The sequence below is a fragment of the Alligator sinensis genome, unplaced genomic scaffold (genome assembly GCF_000455745.1).
Source record: "Alligator sinensis unplaced genomic scaffold, ASM45574v1 scaffold766_1, whole genome shotgun sequence".
NCBI classification, from domain to species: domain Eukaryota; kingdom Metazoa; phylum Chordata; order Crocodylia; family Alligatoridae; genus Alligator; species Alligator sinensis.
Window position 1 is genome coordinate 1,336,000 of NW_005842390.1, and position 19,349 is coordinate 1,355,348.

A 19,349-nucleotide genomic window follows, 5' to 3' on the forward strand; every position below is an offset into this window, starting at 1 on the left:
TGCATGCTTCACTTAGACTGGAAAGGGGTTTAGCATAATGGAAGCAAAGTGCAGAGATAAGGGGAGAGCATCAGACAACAGATATTCATGTGTGGTATCCTGAAAACCTTTATCAGGGTATAAAGCCCCGAAGATACCTCAGCCCACTACCAGTGATAGCCTGGAGCCATGAGTAATAAAGCTATCTATTCCGGCATGGATGCAGCTCACTCCCGTGAGACAGCAACACCTTTGGGTGCCGATGTTTTTTGAGTATCTGTCTAAAGATGCTGTTGGGCTGAGATTTCAGGGAGCCAAAAAGGAACTCATTGGCGGCTGCAGGGCGCTCAGAACCTTGGAAAAGGAAGCATATGAGGTTGAGCTGCCCAAAGACAGGAACCCCCAAACCTCTTGTTAAAAATGTTCCGTTTCTTCACACTCTTCCCACAGCACAGCCCTGTACTGAGCTTCTGAGCTACAGCATGCAGTTCAGACACAGAGAGTATTCAGGCTAACAGAATACAAGCATCTGACCTCTCGAAGGTCCCTCTGGTACTTGCTGCTCATCTCCTCTGATTTGATTAAGTCCTTTCTGGCTGTGCCTAGATCCTCTTCCAACTCAGCAACATTGGCAGCCAGAGCTGCTATACGCTCTTTAGCCTGTGCAAGCTCATAATTCTGCTTCTCCAGGAGTTCTTGCAGCTCTACTATGCGACTCGCCTCATCATCGGGGTGCACAGAGCCATTTGACAGCCTCTGGAAACCCCCAGAACAGACAGTGTTAGTATTACAATACAACTGTAGCAAGCAGAGCCTCTAGCTGTCCCAAAGCACTGCTTGAATTGCCTAGAGCATCTTGAGGAGTCCCTAGGGGACACGGCCCAGCAGGGCAGCCCATCAAGATGGAAAGCTGATGGAGGCACTCAGGGTGCAGAGAAGAGGGATGTGGATAAATGGGGTAATCAAGTCCAATGAGATGGATTCTATTTAGCCAGGAGAATTTGAGGGGTCTTGAAAGGCTTTATCTGCCACTTGTTTCAAGTGCTGGTGATTGTAATTGGACCAGTAAGATCCGTATGTCCATTTCAGAAGTGCTACACAGGCATGTCTCTTTAAAAGCACAGCACATAACATCATCCAGCCAGTGAGGGGAATCTGCCAAGAACAAATACTTGGGGATGCTAAAGTCTGATGCTCTCACTGCAGCAGCCTGTCTCCCCAAAGTGAGGAAACCCATTTTATCAGAAGATCCCGTAGTCATACAAGGAGGACACGGACTGGCATTATAAAATGTTAGGGGAAATTTCAGGGAGGGTGCCTTTATTGACCTGCCTTTCTTGGGTGCCTGTGCATGTGTGTGTGTGCAGCCACCCAAGGCAGGCAGGTCAATAAAGGCACCCTCCCTGAAAGTCCTGCAGTGGCTGATCCACACATGGCTACCAGTCAGAGAGCAAGTGTGGAGCACTTCAGCTCAGATCGGATTTTCTCCTGGGGGTCCTCACCTTCCATGGAATCTTCTGCCCTGGTTCCTTGCCCTCTGCCTTCTTCTCATCTTCTCCTAGTGGGGCTTCCCTCTGTGCGGGGCCGTGCTGCAGAGCAGTTACCTGCAAAATTCAACCATATGTATTAGAAAACACCAAGGACTATTTCTAGTACTGCCTGCCCCCTATTCAGGCCTAGGGTCACTGCACAATAATAACCAAGCATAAAGTAGTTATGCCTGTGCTGTACTCCAGCTATTTCCCATGGTTCTGGGCTTTGCTGGTTGCCACATGGAGGAAGGATTTTTTTCCCCCTCCTGTTGCTTTACAGGTCAAGGGGCTTTCTTTTCCCACCTTACCAAGGGTGGGCATTTTGACTGGGGTATACCAATGCAGCTGCCAGAACAAAACCTGGCTGTTCTTGGCTAAAGAGTCTTGCCCTTCTGCTCAGGGTCAGACCTATCGCCACATCTGGGGTCAAGAAGGAATTTTAACCCATGGTCAGACTAGGGAAGACTGTAGGGGTTTTGCCTCTATTGCAGGGGGCATGACCCTCTTCCTTGGAACTCTTGAGCATATTTTAACAACCCTGAAAGCAGTAAGACACTGGCTGACAATGTCCTCCTGCTTTACCTGTGCCAGATTAGGGTGATGCACCTTGTTGTTGTGCAATGAGATTTTACTGTATTTTAGGAATAGGTTAGATAAGGATTTGCATGGGATGGTTTGAACAGGGATGATCTTGCCTTAAGCAGGGAATTGGACTAAATGAACTCTGGAAGTCCCTTCTAGCCCGACTTTTCTATGATTATATACACAGTCATAGACGTCAAACCAGGAGGAATCATTCTGCATTACACTGGCCAGAGGTTCTCACCCACAGGGTCCTGTAGCAACTTTATAGCTCATAGATAAGCAGCAGCAGCAGCATAACTCAGGGATGGTGCAAAAATACTAGCCACTTCAGCTGCTGGCTGGCCATACTGCCACTGCTACCATTGTCCAATGTGCTGCTGCTGTCCGGGAGCAGAGGTGCTCTGTTATGCCTCTGTACAGCATATCTATGATTAGTAACCGTCATCCTAAGGAAAAAGACTAGACAGCCCAGCTGAGGGGCTGTCAGGGAGGACAGAGAACAGGAAAAATGCAATAAGCAACTGAAGGCTCAGGAAAAGTGGGAAGGAGATGTGCCTCTTGCCAAATTTAGAGATAGGTTCTCCAAGGTACTGCCAATCTTTGATGAGGTGCTGGGTGGTCCCACTGCTACCTAACTGCAAGATCTTGCGGCAGTCACCACCTCCTTGCCATTGGCCACTCACTCTCCAGAGACCACAGAAAACCACAAAGTAGTGTAACGCCTTCTGGGTCACATGTCCTGACAATGCACAATGACTGGGGGAAGGGAAGAATAAGACTCAAACCCCTGATATTCTGATTTAAGAATCAAAACCTGCTTTTCCAAATATGTTTCTGTCACCTTCACAGTTAGAAAGGTCCTCCTAATCTCCAATCTAAATTTCCTCTGCTGCAGCTGTAGGTCATTGCTCCTATTCCTGTCCCTTGTGGCCAAAGAGAATAGTCCATCTCCATCCTCTCTATAATCACCCTTCAGGTTTTGAAGATTGATGCTGAACCTTTTTTGCAGTACTGCTTCCTAGCAAATCATTCCCCAATCTGTATTTGTATATGTAACTATTCTGTCTGAAATGCAGGACTTTGTACTTCTTGTTAAATTTAATTTGGTTGACTGAAGAGCAATTCCTCAGTTTATTCAGGTCATGCTGGATCTGAGACCTATGCTCTACAGTGTCTGCAACTCCAACCAATTTGGTGTCGTCTGCAAATTTGCTAAACATGCACTCAAGCACATCCTCCAAATCATTAATAAAGACATTAAATAATACATGACCCAAAAGAGACCCATGGAGAACTCCACTTGACACCTCCTCCCAACTAGGTATAGAGCCATTAATAACTACTGCTTAAGCACAATGATCCAACCAGTTATATATCCACCTGACAGTATTTTCATAGTCTCTATTTCCTTATCTTACTAATGAGCATCTTATTACATTCACAGCTTAGATTTACCACTGTCATGTTTGGTATTTATTTACAGCTAAGATTAAACTACACTCCATTTCATCGTTTTTATGTTTATACAAATCATGTTCTTTAGTGTGAATGTGTTTTTATAAGCTTGCATTAAGCAAATGTCTTAATATCTTAAACAAAAAATGAGCAGTAAAATGTTTTCGTTAGGGTAGGTGTTAGAAATACCTCCATATTTCAGCCACAAAGGACACATGTATCTTCCATGCCATAAGGGGCTTCATGGACACCTTTCTAGCTGTATAACTGTACATGTATCTGTGACCTGATGAAGCTTTGAGATTACCCCATGAGAGACCAAAGAGATTGATATAAATATGGAAAAAGAAAGAAAAAGGTGTGGAAACTAATTCTCATTCTCTCTCTCTGTTATTTTTCTTCTTTTAATTACATTTCATACTTCCAGACAACCCCCAACCCTCTCACTATAAGCAGCCAAACATCAGCAGTAGCAAAACCACTGAGAAGAACAAAGGAAGGTACAATATGGTATCTAGTGGACCAGCACTTCAGCACAGAACTGCTTCTTCCAGGAGATAACTCTAGATAACTCTATTTCATACTTCAAGTAAATCTCCTACACTTGCAATCATGAGTATATGTGAACATCTCAGCTTTCATTTAAAATAAAAAATAAGGGTTGATCCTATCCTACCTATTAGGTGTGTAAGTGAACTTGCACACACAAGTGTGAACCTACTCCACCTTGCTGAAGTCCTTAAAAATATGCATGCACCCACATTGTCACACACCATCATCTTAGCCTTCAGACTAAGCTACAAGCAGCAGCAAAGAGGAGGACCTACTCACACCTACTGCTTTAACTGTTTTTAGGGACTCAAGCAAGATGGAATAGGATGACACACAGATGCCTAAGTCCACCTAGGCACCTAACAGGTAGCATAGGATGTGGTCTTTTCTGTCCAGTAAACTTGACTGCTAAACCTAGCAAGTAAATGGGAAAATACTCTTAGAGAAAAATATATTAAATGAACTGAAGGGAACCAGAATCATGAACAAAAACCAGAAAGGAAAAGGTTATGAAGAACTCATCTTGCCAGGAAACCTGACTGCTTAGTGTTTTCTAATACAGAAATGGTGGGAAAGTGGGAGGGAGAGTGCAAGCACTATTTAGGCTTTGGTAAAATATTTTGTTTTGTGTCTCAAAAAAGTAAAAGGGATAAACAGCAGGGTACATAAATAATGGGTGGATTGGCTAAGAGGGAAAAGGATTTGCAGTTGTACAACAGGTCTAAGTTTATAGCTCGAATGAGCTATGACAAAGCTGTGTGTCATGGCTATGTCATAGCTCCACTGAGCCATGGCACAGTGTGGAAGCGACAACAAATTACACCATCTGAGCATCCGTCAATGAAACACCCATCCACAAATACTCAAAGATGTAAACACCTGGGAGAAGAAGCAATCACAATGGTATCTGGGGGCAGGATTAGGAGAGAGAGAATGAAACTGAGACGAGGGATTCCAACTAAAGGGAAGGAGGGATTTGCAAAGGGTGAGCTGTGGGGGTACTGATATCATGCTGCCACCTGCTGGCATGTTCTCCCATATCTCCCCCCACCTCTCCTCTCAGATGGTGCCAGGACACTGCATGCGTGTGACTGACCCCTTTTCTGAAGGGAGGGAGGGCATTGGAGTGAAATGGGCTGAAAGGCCAAGGGGACATCTGAGGCAGGAGGATCACAAGCAAACTCATCCTGGCTGTTCAAACTGTTCTGCAGGCCTGTGCCAAGCCCAACAGCCTACCTTGCTGCTATATGCTTCCTTGCTGGAGGGTCTGTTTAGATTCGGGAGTGGCCCACATAGACGGACAGCACAGAAGAACTCACACACGTGGTCCTAATAGGAGCTCCTCCTCTAGGAAATAATCTCAACACCCAAATTCAGTGCAGTGCAGAAGAACAATTTCCACTCTGGAGAAGCAGCCACTAGCACTGAGCTTCTTGAAGAGAAATCTGGGACAGCCAGTGCCATACAGCACAGCCCATGCAAAGGAAACCAGTGATTCATATAAAACAAGATCCTTATTATCCTATTGCTGTAATGTGATGGAAGCAGAAGCTAGAAGGGTTGTATCTTCATAGGAAGGCTGGAAGCTCTTGGGGAGATAGGACAGCTAACAAGTGATCTGCCATGGGGTCAAATGAAGAGAAGAGAAAGCCCCTCATAGACTGGGTCTAAAATCCTGCCACTTGTAGACTGGGTCTAAAATCCTGTCTCTAGAGTTTGGTACATCGCATGGACTGAAGAAACAGGAGCTACTTTCAAAGGGCCTGAGACCAAAGCAATGTTCAGCTTCCTGCCCAAGCCAGAAATGTTTTTAAAAAAGCAACAATTTCAGATCAATGCAAATAAAAGATTGTGTTTTCTTGGTAACTCAAAAAAAGAAAGAAAAAATAAACAAACTCCAATTTGACACAAATATTTTTTCCCTTTAACATTTTTTCTTTAGAAATTAAGTTTGGAAAATGTTGAAATGACTGAAATTTTTAAATGAAAATCAAAATGCAGCACAGAGTTTTGACTCTAAAGGAGTGGAATTTCTGTAGATGTCATTACAAAACATTTTGACTTTTTAAATGTTTTTTTTTATCATGCTTTTGCTCAAAAGTATTTGCCAAATTGAGCTCCAGTTCACAAACTTTGTCAGCTGGCCAAAAAGTGCATTTTCCTGTGATTAAACTATTCATTAAATACAGTTCTGCACAGCTCTGCTTAGAGCATGCCTCTTGCCTCGTGTTCAAAGATCAAACAGTCTCCAAGCAGGATTAACTTCCTATGACAAAAGTGACAGACGTGTCACCTGACCCTGATGAAGTCCCTGCTGTTCTGTCTTACCCAGAGGGTCTGGACAAGTGCCAGTGTTTTTTCCTGCTGCAGCAAGTGGTTCCAGGTTAGCCAGGGGATCCCCAGCAGCTGTGTCCAGTGTCAAGACCAGATAATGTCCTGCTGACTCCCAGGGGGAATCCAAAAGCATGACTCTTACCTGCTGATGGGCATCCGCCAGCTGTTCTTCTAAGGTTGTCACTCGTTCTAATGCTGCTCGCAAGCGCTCTCTCACCTGCAGTCATTTAAGATAATGGGAAAGGCTATTACTTTACTACAAAGGGGGCATCAGCTCTGGGAAGTGTTGGGGCTGCAGCTAAATCCTAGCCTTAGCCTAACTCCTGCCTCATCCCCCAGCACAAAGGCATGTGGCTAGCATAGGGCATTCTCTCCTAGTGTGGTACGTCCTGGTCAGCAGCTGCAGCGTGCATGTCGAAGGGAGGAAGGGGAGAGGGAAAGCCTGGGAGCTCAAGGGAGACTTGATCCTCTGAAGCACTAATGGACTTTGAGTGTGAAATGCAGGGGGCAAGAAACCAGATATACCCCTCACCCTGCGAATGTGAGCTACAGAGGCATCTCATCACCAGGGTGTGCAGCCCCCAGCTCCAAGGTGCTGGCTGAGCCCAAGTCAAGAATACTGGGTCCAAGGTTTTGTTCTAGTTTCCATGTAAAAGAGTTGCTCTCTTCCAGTCTTCTCCCCTGTTGACTCCCCTCTCTTCCCCAGGACCGCAGGGTGTGCGCAGGCAGGCAGTCCTACCACCCACAGTATCCACAGCCGTTTTTCTGCCAGCAGGTAGAATATCTGGGGTGCAAGCTAACATGAAGGCAGCATGAGGGCCCCATCATCAAGAGGTACCCCAGGCTGGGGAGACACCAGTAGGTAGCTGGTTGGAAGGCAGAAGAGGAGACAGCACCCTCAACCCACTGGTACCCTAGCCTGATCATCTCCTTCCACAGCCAGACTCATGGCCACCAACACCCAACCTGCAAGCTGGAGAATCTGCAGGGTGACAGACATTTCACTTTGAGCATGAGTTAAGGCTATAACCCATAGCTATGCCCAGTGATTTTTAAACCGCACCAGGTCTACTGCTATGGAAAGTTAATGAGGGTGCTACCTCACTGCCATCTCCCCTGCAGCTGCAGTGAGCTGGAGCAGCTGCTGTTCCTTTCTTGCTGGAGCTGTCAGCAGCTTCCTGCTCCGTCACAGAGGAGGCAGGAAAGCAGGTCTCGCTGCTGCCTCACCCACCTCCCTGTTGGGCTGTGGGAACCCTAGAGACAGCACGATAAAGTCAGAGGACACAGGACTGGGAGAGGACTCCTGGGTCAGTCAGTTCAGTTGTAGGAGCCAAGTATCTTATCCCCATGTCCCCTACTGGGAAGCAGCTCCAGAGCCTCACTGTTCTGAAACCTTTTAGGTTTCAGCTAATTTTTTTCATAAGCTCTGCTCACACTGAGGGCAGCCCCCAGTAAAGTAAGATAAGACAAGTCAGGACACACAGAAAAAGAAGCTGAGAGCCCATCACCACCTCTCTCTCTGATTCTCTGCCCCACCCAAGTTAGGGTAACCTGGGGACAGCCCTACCTTGCATTAGAGGAGGGCTGTTCAACTGACAGCCTGCAGGTTGCATGTGGCCCTCCAGGCTCTCATCTGAACACCATACCCAGCATCACTTCAGCTGCAACAGCATTCTCAGTCTCTGGGCTCCTCTTCCCTCCCTAGGGATCTAGGGGACATGGTGGGGGCAATATGTGAGCCGAGGGCAAGGCTGGAGCTCCATGGGTGCATGGTGCAGTGGTGAGGGATGCTGGCATAGACACACAGAAGGGGGCATGGGGCCCAGGGGCCCTTTGTGCAGCCCATGTCACTTGTGGTCCCAGTGGTTTGATCTGTGAGGCATGCGACCTGTGGCTGCTAGAAATTAAGACAGCCCTGCACTGGGGGTGGCAAAACAGTGGAAAAAATGCCCCCAGGTTGTTTGTGACCCCTGTCATTTTTAAATTAAACCTGGCCCTCCCACCTCATAGCTTGGAGACCACAATTCAGACAAGACAACTCCTTCTGTACAAGTGATCCTAGCCTGACCCCTATGCTGCTAAGATTGCTCACACTGTCAAAGATGGGGCTCCTCCCAGCTTTCTGGACCTTCTCAGATCCCCTGCTCAAGGTGCCCAGCTGCTTCTTTGCTCCCCCCACCACTGATAGCAGTACTCAGGAAGGTGACATTGGTTTCCACTGTAGGAGTCAGGTCTCATTGCACTGCAGAAGGTTGGTGCCAGCCCTGAGCTCCTTTATGGGCCTTGCACAGCCAGGAAGATGAAGTATGCAAAGAATAACGGCTGTAAGTTGCTAGAGAGTAGGTTTAGACTAGACATCAGAAGGCACTACTTCACAGTCAGGGAGGCTAGGATCTGGAACCAACTTCCAAGGGAAGTGGTGATGGCTCCTACCCTGGGGGTCTTCAAGAGGAGGCTCGACGTTTACCTGGCTGGGGTCATTTGAGCCTAGTTTTCTCTCCTGTCCAGGGCAGGGGGTCGGACTAGAAGATCTACAAGGTCCCTTCCAACCCTACATCTATGAATCTATGCATCAAAGAGCTGAACTCCTCCAGCCTGGCTGAAAAGTGACGACGGGGACAGTCGATCATCAGAGGGCACACAAGGCAGAGAAGCAAGGGCAAGTCAGGGTGCACAAAGGGGTACAGAGGGGAGATATGGGGTGATACTTTGAAACAGAAACTCAGGGGTGAGGATTAGGGGGAGGCTCCAGAGATCAAGGTGCATCAGCTTATGGACATTGCTCCCAAGGGATGGAGGGAAGTCATGGACCCACAGACCGTTCAGAGTCCTACAGCACAGACTCTCCCTTGAGCAGGGAAGGTAGGAGTTGGTGCTATACAAACAAGTGATTATAAAAGGATCATGTCCTAAGGAGCAGTGACCTTGAGTCTCTGCATGACCCATATCCTCCAGGAGCTCCTGAGATGAAAGCCAAGGTGACTTTGCTGCCACGATGTCACAGAGAACAGTTGAGAGACTGGGTTTAACAAGGAAAGGCATCCTGCTGCCTAGAGATGAGGCTATTCTGGCTTTGAAGAGAAGAAAAGGATACTGGAGTAGGAGGAGCCTGATGGGAGCTACCCTTCCACATGTCTCATGTCCAGCTCTGCCAATTCACAGGTAGAGAGCTGCATATTGGGAGCAGCTAGAAGTTGGGCAGCCAGCTCTAGCACTGGATACAGATGAAGCCTTTCGGATTCTGGGCCACTGGCTATGGAAAGGGAGTGAAATGTCGGCAGGGGCCTGGCTGCCTTGGGGCCCCTCAGCAGTGCAGCTCACCTTTTCATCCAGCGCTTTGTGATGCTCAAACAGCGACTTCAGCGCCTTGAGAACTTCGACTTCACTGGAGACGCCAGAGGGGGACTGGGCCTGGCGCTTCACCACAGTCATCCTCAGAGACCGCTCATGCCTAGAGACCAAGCACTCCAGATGCTCCAGCAAGAGCTGCAAGAGAGGGAGAGAGAGAGAGAGGCCTTTACCATCTCACAGGACTGAGGGGGTGGAAGAGATCTGAGCCTAAGGAGCAGGGTTGCTGCAGAAGGCTGTAGAGTTGAAACAGGACTGGGCTAGCAGGGGCATTCTCTCCTAGATTAGGCTTCACGTTCCTTTGCAAAACTGTGTGGGAATCCTGCAAGTCCTAGAGGCCATAATTTAATTAGTAGGAAATTAGCAGGTGTTACAAAAACTATTCCAAAACCCTACCGAACTCATGGCTGAAAGCTGAGCCCTTCTCCTGAATTCTTCACGGTAGGCATTGGCTCCAGAGAGGGAATCTTCCCCCCCGCCAATCTGTCAGCTTCTCCATGAGCAGGGAAACACTGAAGGCAAGAACCTGAAGTGCATGGATAAAGCTGGGACAGAGGAAGCTAGCCCAGCAGCCACCCGTCTAACTCTTTCTGGTGCCATTAGTTCCTGGGATGGGGATCAATAGCATGTGATTATGCTTCTCAAATCACAGGTCATCTCAGGAGCAGCCAGGTCACAGGTCTAGGACTGGACGTGAATTACCCTCGTGTTATTGCGCTCGGCTTTCAGCTCGGAAATCTCCTCTTCCCTCTCCAGCAGCTGCTCTCGACACGCATTGAGTTCTCTTGTCAGTGTTGCAAACTCCTGCAAAGAGTCATAACCAGACAGTTAGTAGGGCTGGCCTGAGGTGTGGGAGCCAGATGCACTCCTTTTCCCATCTACTGCTACAGAGCTGGATGCTCCTCACCTACAGCTTCCTTCTTCCCTCCATGTCCCATAACACTCACCAGAATCATCACCACTGCCTCAGCAGCAGGGACCTGCATGTAAGAGGAATTTTTACTCTGAGACCCCTAAGAGAAGCAGAGAAAGGAAGGGAGAAGGTGGCAGATGCACTATGCAGATGCAGTATGGAAACATTTTTTTGCCACAGTTTTGCTGACATTTATGACACTGGGGCAAAATTGTGGAAATGAATGAACCACCCCGCTCACTTCCAATGGATTAGCAAATACAACCAGTTTGCTAAAGGAAAAGCCTGAAGTCAGGCTGGGAAGAACTGTATTCCATGGCTCCTAAGAGGGTTTTTCCTTGAGAGGAAACAGTGTTCCAAAATTGATATATTTTATCTGATGTATAATGACACAAGAAAGCACTGATGTGCTCCTCTCACAGCCTGTGAGTTATTAGTTAAAACAACACAGTGAAACTAAACCAACATGCAGCATCCCCCCGTTCACAAACATACACATGCAACCAGAGAGATAACACCTTCCCCACCAACACACCACACTTAAGAAACCACCACCTCTGTCAGATCAAGATGTGCAAAGAATTGATTTTTTGGTTCACTGCCTGAACTGGGAAAACACTTGTTTTGATTGAAAGACACATTTAATTATCAGAGTGATTTTAAAAATTGAGGTTCTAAAATCTTTTAATAAAATTTAAGTAGATATTGAAACAGTATGCAAATGATTCATTCCAAAACTGCTTCTGAAACTAAAATGTTTTGACTTTTTCAAAGCATTTTCCCCCCCGTTTTATTTTCTGCTAAAACAATTCAACAGTTTGGACACAAATCTGCAAGTAGTTTCAATTAACTCAAACCTGCATTGCTGCGCAAATAAAATATTCAACACGGAAGATTTTTTTTCCAGCTCTGCTCAGTCTTTATGGCTAGGGACAGACATTCAAAAAGCCGGAGCCTGAATTGATTCAATCAGGTTAGTCTAACCTGCCTAGGTTGAACCAGTTTGTACAGTACAGACATTCCCTCTGGACTGAGGAAATGCAGGCACATGCCTGCAGTTGCGCAAGCCAGGTGCCGGGAGGTGCTAAAGCACATCCTTGGCTGCAGGGAAGCTGTGCTGGAAGGGGGTATGGCCAGCCCTGGCAGTAGCCTAGGCTGAACAGGCCACTGAGGGGTTTAATTCCCTGCTCCCTGTCCCACCAGCAAGGACTCAAGCTGGGCCCTCCCCCTCACTGTTGCAGTGGCAGGCTGGCATGGCCCCTGAGGCAGAGGAGCAGGGAGGGGGATTATTCCTCCCCTCCCTTACCCCACTGTCCTCGAAGGACTGCCGCTGAGTATGCCCACCCTAAACACCACTGCCGCTCGCTCCCTGCTTGGGGCAGGTGGTGGAATAAGCCCCCTCCCCCTGATGCTGGAGGGAGGGGGGATAACCCCCGTCCCTGTCCCCCGCCTAAGGGGCCCTGCCGGCTGGCATCTGGCTCTGTGCCTGCCCCCGCCCCTGCCCCTGCCCAGCTGCTCGAGCGGCAAGGGGGGAGTGATCATGATGAGGGCAGAAGCCCTGTCATGGTTTCCCCAAGCATGAGCCTCTTCCTGGCAGGGGCCGCTCGGCAGGGTGGGGAAAGCTGCTGTGGACCACAGTGGCAGTGCTGGCGCTGAAGGGGGCTCTGGCTCCCTCCAAGCCCTGGTGCTGCCGTGTGCAGTCTGCTGCAGCTCTGCCTGCCGTGCAGCAGGGCTCCCTACCGGGGAGGAGCTATTACTACTGCCCCCATCGAGGGCCCTGCCCCCTCACCTCTGCAGCAGCCAGGGGCGGGGACGGCCAGATGCTGGCTGGCGGGGCCCCTTAGGCGGGGGGCAGAGATGGGGGTTATTCCCCCTCCCTACAGCATCAGGGGGAAGGGGCTTATTCTGCTGCTTGCCCCAAGCAGGGAACAAGCGGCAGCAGCAGTCAGGGTGGGCAGACCCAGCTGCAGTCCCCCAGGAGCAGTGCAGGTTTTTGGGGAATAACCTCCCTCCCTGCCCCCTCTCTCAGGGGCCATGCCAGCCCACCACTGCAGCAGTGAGGGGGGAGTGCCCGGTAGACCCGGCTCGGGTCCATGCTGGTGGGACAGGGAGGAGAGAATTAAACACCTCTCTGGCCAGACTCTTGCCCCTGCTTGTCCCTGCTTGGCTGGGGAGCAGAGGGGTGGGGCCAGCCCTGCTCAGCTGGAGCAGAGCCCAGGCTAGCAAGCATGCCAGGATGCTGGGGGACTCTGGTTTAAGTTAAACCAGGAAGGGGTCTGGGACAGACATTGAATGAACTGGTTTCAGTTCAATCATTTAAGTCTGGTGCTACATTCAACCAGGTTTATCTCAAACCGGTTTCGGCCATTTTGAAACTGGTTTATGTGCACTGAATGTCCGTTCTGTTACAGGTTTAAACCAGTTTCTGATCACTTAAACTGGCTTATTTGTAATGTCTGTAAAGCTGTGTAGCTAAACTAAGCTAAATGAATACTAGGCTCCTTCATGATTGAACCAGTCCTATTTTCTGTGTTGCATTTGACAATCAGGACACCTGCCTTTGCAGCAGCCAGCTGGAGAAACTAGAGGGGAGGCATTACTGCTCTGAACCTCAAACCTGGAAGCAGGAGATCAAAAGGAGGAGAAAATAGGAATCATGTTGAGCACCCATTGGATGTAATAAAAATGGAGTGTTTTGCTTGGTCAGGCCAGATCTCTGGATTTTTTACTGCAAGTCTAAGTATTAAGAGAGCATCTGGAAATGGCTTGGAGGGTGTTGAGCTGTCTCCATAGCTCCTCAGGCACAGAATGTATGGAGGGCTACAGCATTTGCCTAGTCAGCTCTCATTATGTTTGCTTGATAGCTCTATGCAAAAACTAACCAGTAACTGGAGAGAAATGTGGCGCTGTGACACTTCTGCCTCAGAGAGCGCAAGTGGCTGAGTACTGGGCAGGCGTGGGGTACTGCTTCCAACAGGCCCCAACATACCCCTCATGCTCACTCCCCAGCGCTGGTCTCTGCAGGGATTAGCTAATTATCTCATTCATGAAGCTACTGCAGGGAGATGGAGCCTCTGCATAATGCAGGGAAATCTCAGCCAAAATGTTTCACACGTTGTGCAAAGGAGACTGCAGCCTTACAAAGATGTGACCTCTATAAAAGTAGCGATGGAGGAACGGATGAGTCATTTACTGTACCAAATTAAGACAGAGATGGTGGGGGGCTAGCTCTGGATTGAAGATAGGACTTCAAGTAAGCTCTAATCAAGTCATGACCATGCTGACAGTGAATACTAGTCTAGGTGCCTTGTCCAACATGCTTCAGGTCATTACCATGGCTCTCAACCAGGAAATGAAACCAACAGTCCCAGCTTTTAGCCAGCCGTCAGATGAAAATGTATTTTTCAGAGGAAGTCAGGATCACAAGCTCTGAGGAACTAAGGGCGCAGAGAGCAACAGTAACTTGCCCAAAGTCATCCAGTGGGCCAGGCAGAGCCTGGGACAGAACCTGCCCTCCTGAGCCCCAGCCCAGTGCTCAGGCCAAGAGACCTCAGTGCCTCATGACCACATCTGAGGCTGTAAAACAAGTGCCAAATGTAGTGATTTAATATAAATTGCTTCCTAAATAAAGAAGAACATTTCTCAAGCACAACACTTGGGATTACAAAACTCAGGCCATTTCAAAAATCTCAGAGAAGAGGATTTATTTATCCAAAATCCCGCAGAGGAGTCTTGGCTTTCCCCTGCTACTTTAATGTTTCTCTAGCTCCATTACTCGGCCCATCTTCCCCTAACAGGGTTTGAGGAGGAGACAGAGCCCTTCTTAACCAGTCTATGTCTCTTGCTTCAAGCTATTAGTCCACCCAGTGACAGGAGCTCGGAGCAAACTTCTGTGCCAGGTCCTTCCATAGCTGTTCCTTGTACAATCCCCCTTGCACCTTCTCCTGGAGCGTTGGATGCCTGGCCCTGGCAGAAGCAGGACAAAAGTCACCAGCCATACTCAGTTCCTTCATTCTGGTTGCTGTCATGCTGCTTCATAAAACATCGAAGCTTTGGGAGGTGCTGGAAGAAGTCTAATCAACCCCAAACATTTGGGTTGTTTTTTTTTTACTTTTCTAATTGCCAAAATAAATGAACAAACAAAAATCTCCGCTTTGGCTTAACCCAAAAGGCTCCTCCCCCTCCTTCATTTTATTCTAATTGCCAGGGAACTGAACAGAGCATATCACTCAGCCAGCCCTCTTCACAACACTGCTGGAGTACCCATCTCCCGCCTCCGCTGACATCTAATCGCATGCCAGAGAATGCCATTGTCACTGACACTTCACTGGTCAACAGAATAAAGGAGACGTATGGATTGGTAGATCTTTATAACAGGGGCCACGGCTTTCTACAGCCTTCACGTTATACTTGCTCAGTGGTACTTTAACCTGGATTTGGGCCCCTGAGCACTTCTGCAGTAGCAATGATTAATATTAAAGATTGGTGGACAGGGGAAAAGATGCTTCAGGTGTCCATCATCAGGCATGGAGCAGACACGTGGTGGTTCATTGCAATGGAGAAAGTCCCAGTCACATTTGCAATAGAGAAAGTCTGGAAAAGACAATTTCCTCTTGGTGGCCATATTCAGCTAGGGTAGCACAGAGATGTCATAGACATTAGGGCTGGAAGGGACCTTGTGAGATCATCGGATCCAGCCCCCTGCCCGAGGGGCAGGAAGTCAGCTGGGGTCAAATCACCCCAGCAAGATAAGCATCTGAGCACTTCTTAAAAGGTATGCAGAGTAGGTGCCTGCACTGTAAATAAGCATCCAAGCGTTTCTTAAAGGTATCCAGACTAGGTGCTTGCGCCACAGATAAAAGGGTTAATGCAGAAGGCATACCATGTGTGAGAATTTGAGAAGGGACGGCCCAATAGCTCCCTTTTGGCAGGCTCTGAATACTTCTGGTAACACACTGCCCAGTGAGTTGTTAAGCTAGGAGGAGTTTTGTCCTCCCTGATGTGCAGGGCATGATTGGATTAGGTTTTATCTCACAACCATCCCACACAGGTGCTATTTCTGCAATGACTTTTTCCATCTCATTTTTTTCCCTCTGTTTAGAGTCTGACTGAGGTTATACCCCCTTTTAGACTAATAACTGTTTACTACGTGGGATGTGAGGCAGGCACTTGATCTATCTCTGTCCTATTTAATATTTTATATACTTTTTAGAATCAATCAAGCTCGGAAACAAAATCTGAAGGCTGCACGCACAGACTGAATCAGTTGGGTGGGCTCCTGTTGATATGGACTCAGCCATGCTGTTTGGTGCATGTCAAATCCTATCTAAATCCTTATTTTGCAGCTCTGGAAGACCCAGAAAGTGGTTATTTGTAATCCTAACACCACCCTCCCTTCTCCCACAGTCAGGCCTGGCTGTTTGTTTGATGGATTTTCTGCTGCTCTCTCTCCTTCCTGTCAAGGGTTCTGTGCTAATTGGCTGTTTTGTTGCAATATTTTCTAACTTATCCTCTATCTCAGTGAGAAATATCAGCTGCTTCCTACAGCATCATGGATGACTAACATATAACCACTAATTTGTTTTTAAAGCAGGTGTCATGGGAATGATGGGCTCTTGCACCTGCTCTCCAGCATCAGAAATACCCTCAGGACAATTCACTGTGTTGGAGGAAGAGGCCCAGCGAACAAGAGCTCAGACATTCTCTGTACCCATCAAATTGTGGGAATATGGTGTTATGTAAAGGCTCTGTGAAAAGCCAGCAGCTTGACTGCATCTCCCCACAGATTATCTAGGGGCCCTGTGAGATCCAGTAAAAAGAAAGCATGAGTGAGCCGTCTGCTAAGCATCTTGATTAGGTTTCCTGTTCTGATGGCCGTTTCATATTTGGGGAGATGCTGCTTACAAAGTCCCTAATCTGCTGGAACACTCTGGGGAAGATGGTTTAGAGTGATGCTAGTGATGATGGTAGCCCACAGGAGCTCAAATTGAAGGCCCTATAAATAAACATCTGGGCTAGTCTCCACCACTTTCCTCACACTTGCTACTGGCCTGCCCAAGCATGTCGAGACCAGTCTCAGGCATATAGGCATGGCTGAACTAATAGGAGTCTCAAGTCTTGCAAAACAGCTTTTCTGGCCTCTGCAGCCTACTCAGAAAGCTAGAGCTGGCTCTCTCCAGCTAAGAGGCACGTGACTAAAACTGCCTTGTTACACACATTGGGCAAATCCTTGAAATCCTAGACCTGGGCATATAAGACACTTACACCAATGTAATCAGCTTTTACACCCTGTAAAAAGGCATAGACAGATGACGTACAACCCTTTTCTGGTGGGACTTACTTAAATCCACTACAGAATTATCCCAATAAAATTGGAGGGGAAACAGCACCCATAATTAACAGCAGCATAGATGCTGTCTGTCTGCAGTTTGTCCCAAGGTTGTTACGAATACCCGTATTATCCTCAACACCTAGTGCAGAAGCTGTATAACAGTACCTACTTCAGGGGTTCTCAACCTTTTTAAGTTCCTCGGATCTCTCCATAATTCCTGTAAATTGAGCAGCACCCAAGCTCAATAATGAAGTATTTATTGCAGCACCTAACTCCTGACACAGGAGCAGGGATGACAGAGAAGGAGCAAGCAATTAGCTCCTCCCAGAACAGCCAGGCAGGGAAAACCATGAGCATACCTCCTTGCACTGGAGACAGGAGACAAGTCTGTGTTTCTCTTCTTGCAAGGGGCTGGGTGGGAAAGAGCAAGTGCTTATCCTTTCCCACCCCAGGGCACTCGCAGAAGTATCTTCTGTTGAGAACCACTGTGCTGCTCTGCAAGTGCTGCCTGTCTGTCTGCTCTGATCCCCACGTCATTTACATCAGTGAGAAAAATCAATATAAATGACACTGCAGAGCACGTCATGCCCATTTACAGAGGAAGAAACACATTTTGCCAAACCTTTTCCCCAGCTACTGAGATTTATGTGGCAGATTTGCAGGACACCTACAGTTACGTCTTTCAGTCACCCCTTAGTCAGGTTGTGTGTCTTGCTGCCACTCAGAAAGAATTACTGTTGTCCAGCAGGCAGGAGACACTCAATATACTGAATGGTTACTTGAGCCAAAACACTGCAGAAAGCAATACTAGCTGCAGCTCTGGCAGGGCACCTCTGAGAGGAAGAAACAGACCACGCGGTGTATTAAGCAACAGAAGAAGAAAAAAAAAGTCATCAGACCACTGTATATCTAGTAATCCAGAAAGGAAAAAGCCCATTTAGCTCAGCCTGCCCCGCTGGGAGTGGGGGATGGGATGAGGATGCTTGCTATGCAGGTCCAGCCTGCAAGACTAACAGGATGAAGAGACTGCAGATTGCTCCAGCAAATCCACCTTGTCATCCCCAGGGACAGGAAGATTAATAATAATAACAACAACAACAATAATAAAAAAATCAGGAGCGCACACACACGTGTACAATTCCCGCCCCGAGTGTTATTAATCGGCGCTCAGGTTACAGCAGGGGCCAGAAGTGCAATGGAAACTGTTTAAACTAGATCAAGCAGGAGGGAAAAGAATCTCTTGTCCCAGTCACATTCAATAAATGAGACCTTCTTGGGCTATTGTCCAGTTCTGACTCCTAATCTTTGCCAGTAATTTGTTTCCTGGTACAGCATCACTGAAAGAGCCGATGTTGCCACTGTGTCCCATAGAGGGGAGCCCTGGAACGTGCCTTGTGGTTATTCAGAAGCCATCATTCTCCTGAACTGCCTTATGGGGCGCAGAAAGGGATGACGGGGGAGTTTTAACTGGTGCTTGTTGTCATCCTCATCAGCTCCGGGCTAGGAGCAATGCTCCGTCTAAGTGTGATCATGGCAGAGCCTGGAAAGGGCTGGGTGGCACATGGGCTCCATGTGGAAATCCTGTAATAGAAGAAGATAGGCTGGAAATCAGCTGCCCTGGTTCCTACTTCCCCAAGGAAAAGTCTGTTCTATTCCAGCATCTCCCCGACCATGCCAATCCCTGCTGCCTCTGCCGCAAGGGGAGTGGGCTGAGTCCTCCAGCCATCCTGGAGAGAGGCTGGCTTGATCACACACAGGGAGGGGGAAGGAATCTGGTGCCCACAGGGAAGGTCTGAGCCAACCCTGTGGGGTCTGACAGTGACAGCTATCACTTCTCTGCTCACTGCTTCTCAGCATCCACTTTCTGCCACCGTGTGGCCCAAGACACTGAGAAAGATAGGCCTATGCTCTGACTCGGTGAATAGCAGGTCTTATGTTCTCTAGTCTTCTTACCTTGGGGGGCGGGGGAGGGGGGGATGGATCATCCCCATGAAAAACTGTACCTGGGATAGCTTCAAGGGGTGCTCAGAGTGTAGAGAGGCCGAGGTCCCAAGCAAGAAACCCCTTCTGGCAGTGGTTTTCTACCTGTTTAACTCAAGGCACTTCTTGTTAGAGTCAAGGCACCCCTCAGAAAATGCCAGCACTTAGCTTTCACTAATTTTTTGACTGTGGAAAAATAACAGAGCATTTTTTCTGTTGCAAAGAACTGAGAAAGGCCACAATAGGTCAGAATATTGTTGACACTCATAGATTCATAGATGTTAGGGCCGGAAGGGACCTCAATAGATCATCGAGTCCGACCCCCTGCATAGGCAGGAAA

General features: G+C 48.0%; 1 protein-coding gene across 4 annotated transcripts in view; it reads right to left on the reverse strand.

The window, feature by feature from the left end:
* The window catches only part of PPFIA4 (PTPRF interacting protein alpha 4), a 99,349-nt gene that overhangs the window by 62,376 nt on the left and 17,624 nt on the right, over positions 1–19,349 (reverse strand). For 3 of the 4 annotated variants that reach the window (XM_014522737.2, XM_014522738.2, XM_025211162.1), the window contains exons 2-6: positions 10,488–10,589; positions 9,759–9,923; positions 6,580–6,654; positions 1,482–1,583; positions 514–735 (exon numbers count right to left, since the gene is read on the reverse strand). In XM_014522737.2, coding sequence (XP_014378223.1) covers positions 514–735; positions 1,482–1,583; positions 6,580–6,654; positions 9,759–9,923; positions 10,488–10,589 — 666 coding nt within the window. The remainder of the gene's footprint in view (positions 1–513; positions 736–1,481; positions 1,584–6,579; positions 6,655–9,758; positions 9,924–10,487; positions 10,590–19,349) is intronic. The other variant, XM_025211161.1, reaches the window with a different exon arrangement.